The sequence below is a fragment of the Bison bison genome, unplaced genomic scaffold (assembly GCF_000754665.1).
Source record: "Bison bison bison isolate TAMUID 2011002044 unplaced genomic scaffold, Bison_UMD1.0 scf7180017864492, whole genome shotgun sequence".
Taxonomy (NCBI): Eukaryota; Metazoa; Chordata; class Mammalia; order Artiodactyla; family Bovidae; genus Bison; species Bison bison.
Genome location: NW_011495051.1, coordinates 9,057,788 through 9,059,033, shown reverse-complemented (window position 1 = coordinate 9,059,033; position 1,246 = coordinate 9,057,788). Strand labels below are relative to the sequence as shown.

At 47.4% G+C, this 1,246-nt stretch overlaps 1 protein-coding gene across 1 annotated transcript in view; it reads right to left on the bottom strand.

The window, feature by feature from the left end:
• LOC104979975 (olfactory receptor 7E24-like) overlaps nt 1–1,246 on the bottom strand; it is a 15,661-nt gene that overhangs the window by 13,627 nt on the left and 788 nt on the right. The window contains exon 2 of the mRNA XM_010828513.1: nt 635–846. Coding sequence (XP_010826815.1) covers nt 635–846 — 212 coding nt within the window. The remainder of the gene's footprint in view (nt 1–634; nt 847–1,246) is intronic.

Genomic DNA, 1,246 nt, shown 5'->3' with positions numbered 1-1,246 from the left:
CCCTTCTCCTCCCACCTTCAGTCTTTCCCAGTATCAGAGTATTTTCCAATGAGTCAGCCATTTGCATCAGGTAGCCAAAGGATTGAAGCTTTAACTAAGTTAACTATGCTGCTGCTACTGCTAAGCTGCTTCAGTCATGTCCGACTTTGTGAGACCCCATAGACAGCAGCCCATCAGTCTCCCCCATCCCTGAGACTCTCCAGGCAAAAACACTGGGGTGGGTTGCATTTCCTTCTGCAATGCATGAAAGTGAAAAGTGAAAGGGAAGTCACTTAGTTGTGTCTGACTCTTCGTGACCCCATGGACTGCAGCCTACCAGGCTCCTCTGTCCATGGGATTTTCCAGGCAAGAGTGCTGGAGTGGTGTGCTATTGCCTTCTCCAAATTAACTGTACTTCAACATAAAACTAATAAAAGAAAAGGTAATCTTTTAAATTTGTGATGTTGGATTCATCCTTAACCAAGAGATGGATCACTCTTGTGCTTCTTAAGTGCACATGCTCACACACATATGCATAGACACACACATATTGACATTGGGACTGCCACAGTTGACACAGGGCAGCCAACAGACTGCATGCTTTGCTTGTCTGCTCATCTCTGTCTGTAAACATGGCTTGACACCCAGGTCTTACCTTTTCACCACCAGCTTCAGGGTCTTATGTGAACCCTTCACCATGCAGATGGCCTCCTTTCTAAACCTGGACAGACTGATGTCCTTGAGGCCCATGGTCTCATCTCCAGCCAGGAGTTTGTCCATGGCCATGGCCTTGCTCCCTTCTTTGATCTGCAACTCAGAAAGTGGTCCCATGAGCTTCCCCCCACCCCAAAAGTGCAAACCAGTCCCCTGGACACAGACAGAAAGACGTGTCAGTGACAGCTCTGTGCCACCCACTGGTCCCCAGACTGGCTTCAGGATGACTCAGAAGTGAAGGACCAGTGATGCACCCCTCTCCTGGTCTGTACCCCTCATCTGGTCTGTATCTGCATGGCCTACTGTTTATGGAAGGGACAGCAAAATACATGAACACTCAAAAATACACTAGAAACAGGATATCCAGACAGAGCCCTTCACTTTCTGGATCTCCTTCCCCGCCAAAAAAGAGAAAAAAATATATGGTTGTTTTAAAATTATTGACTAGTTATTTCTCACCCATCAATCCTGCACCTAGAGCTTTCCTGGGGGTACCATGGTTAAAAATCTGCCTGCCAACACAGCAGACATGGGTTAGATCCCTGATCAGGGA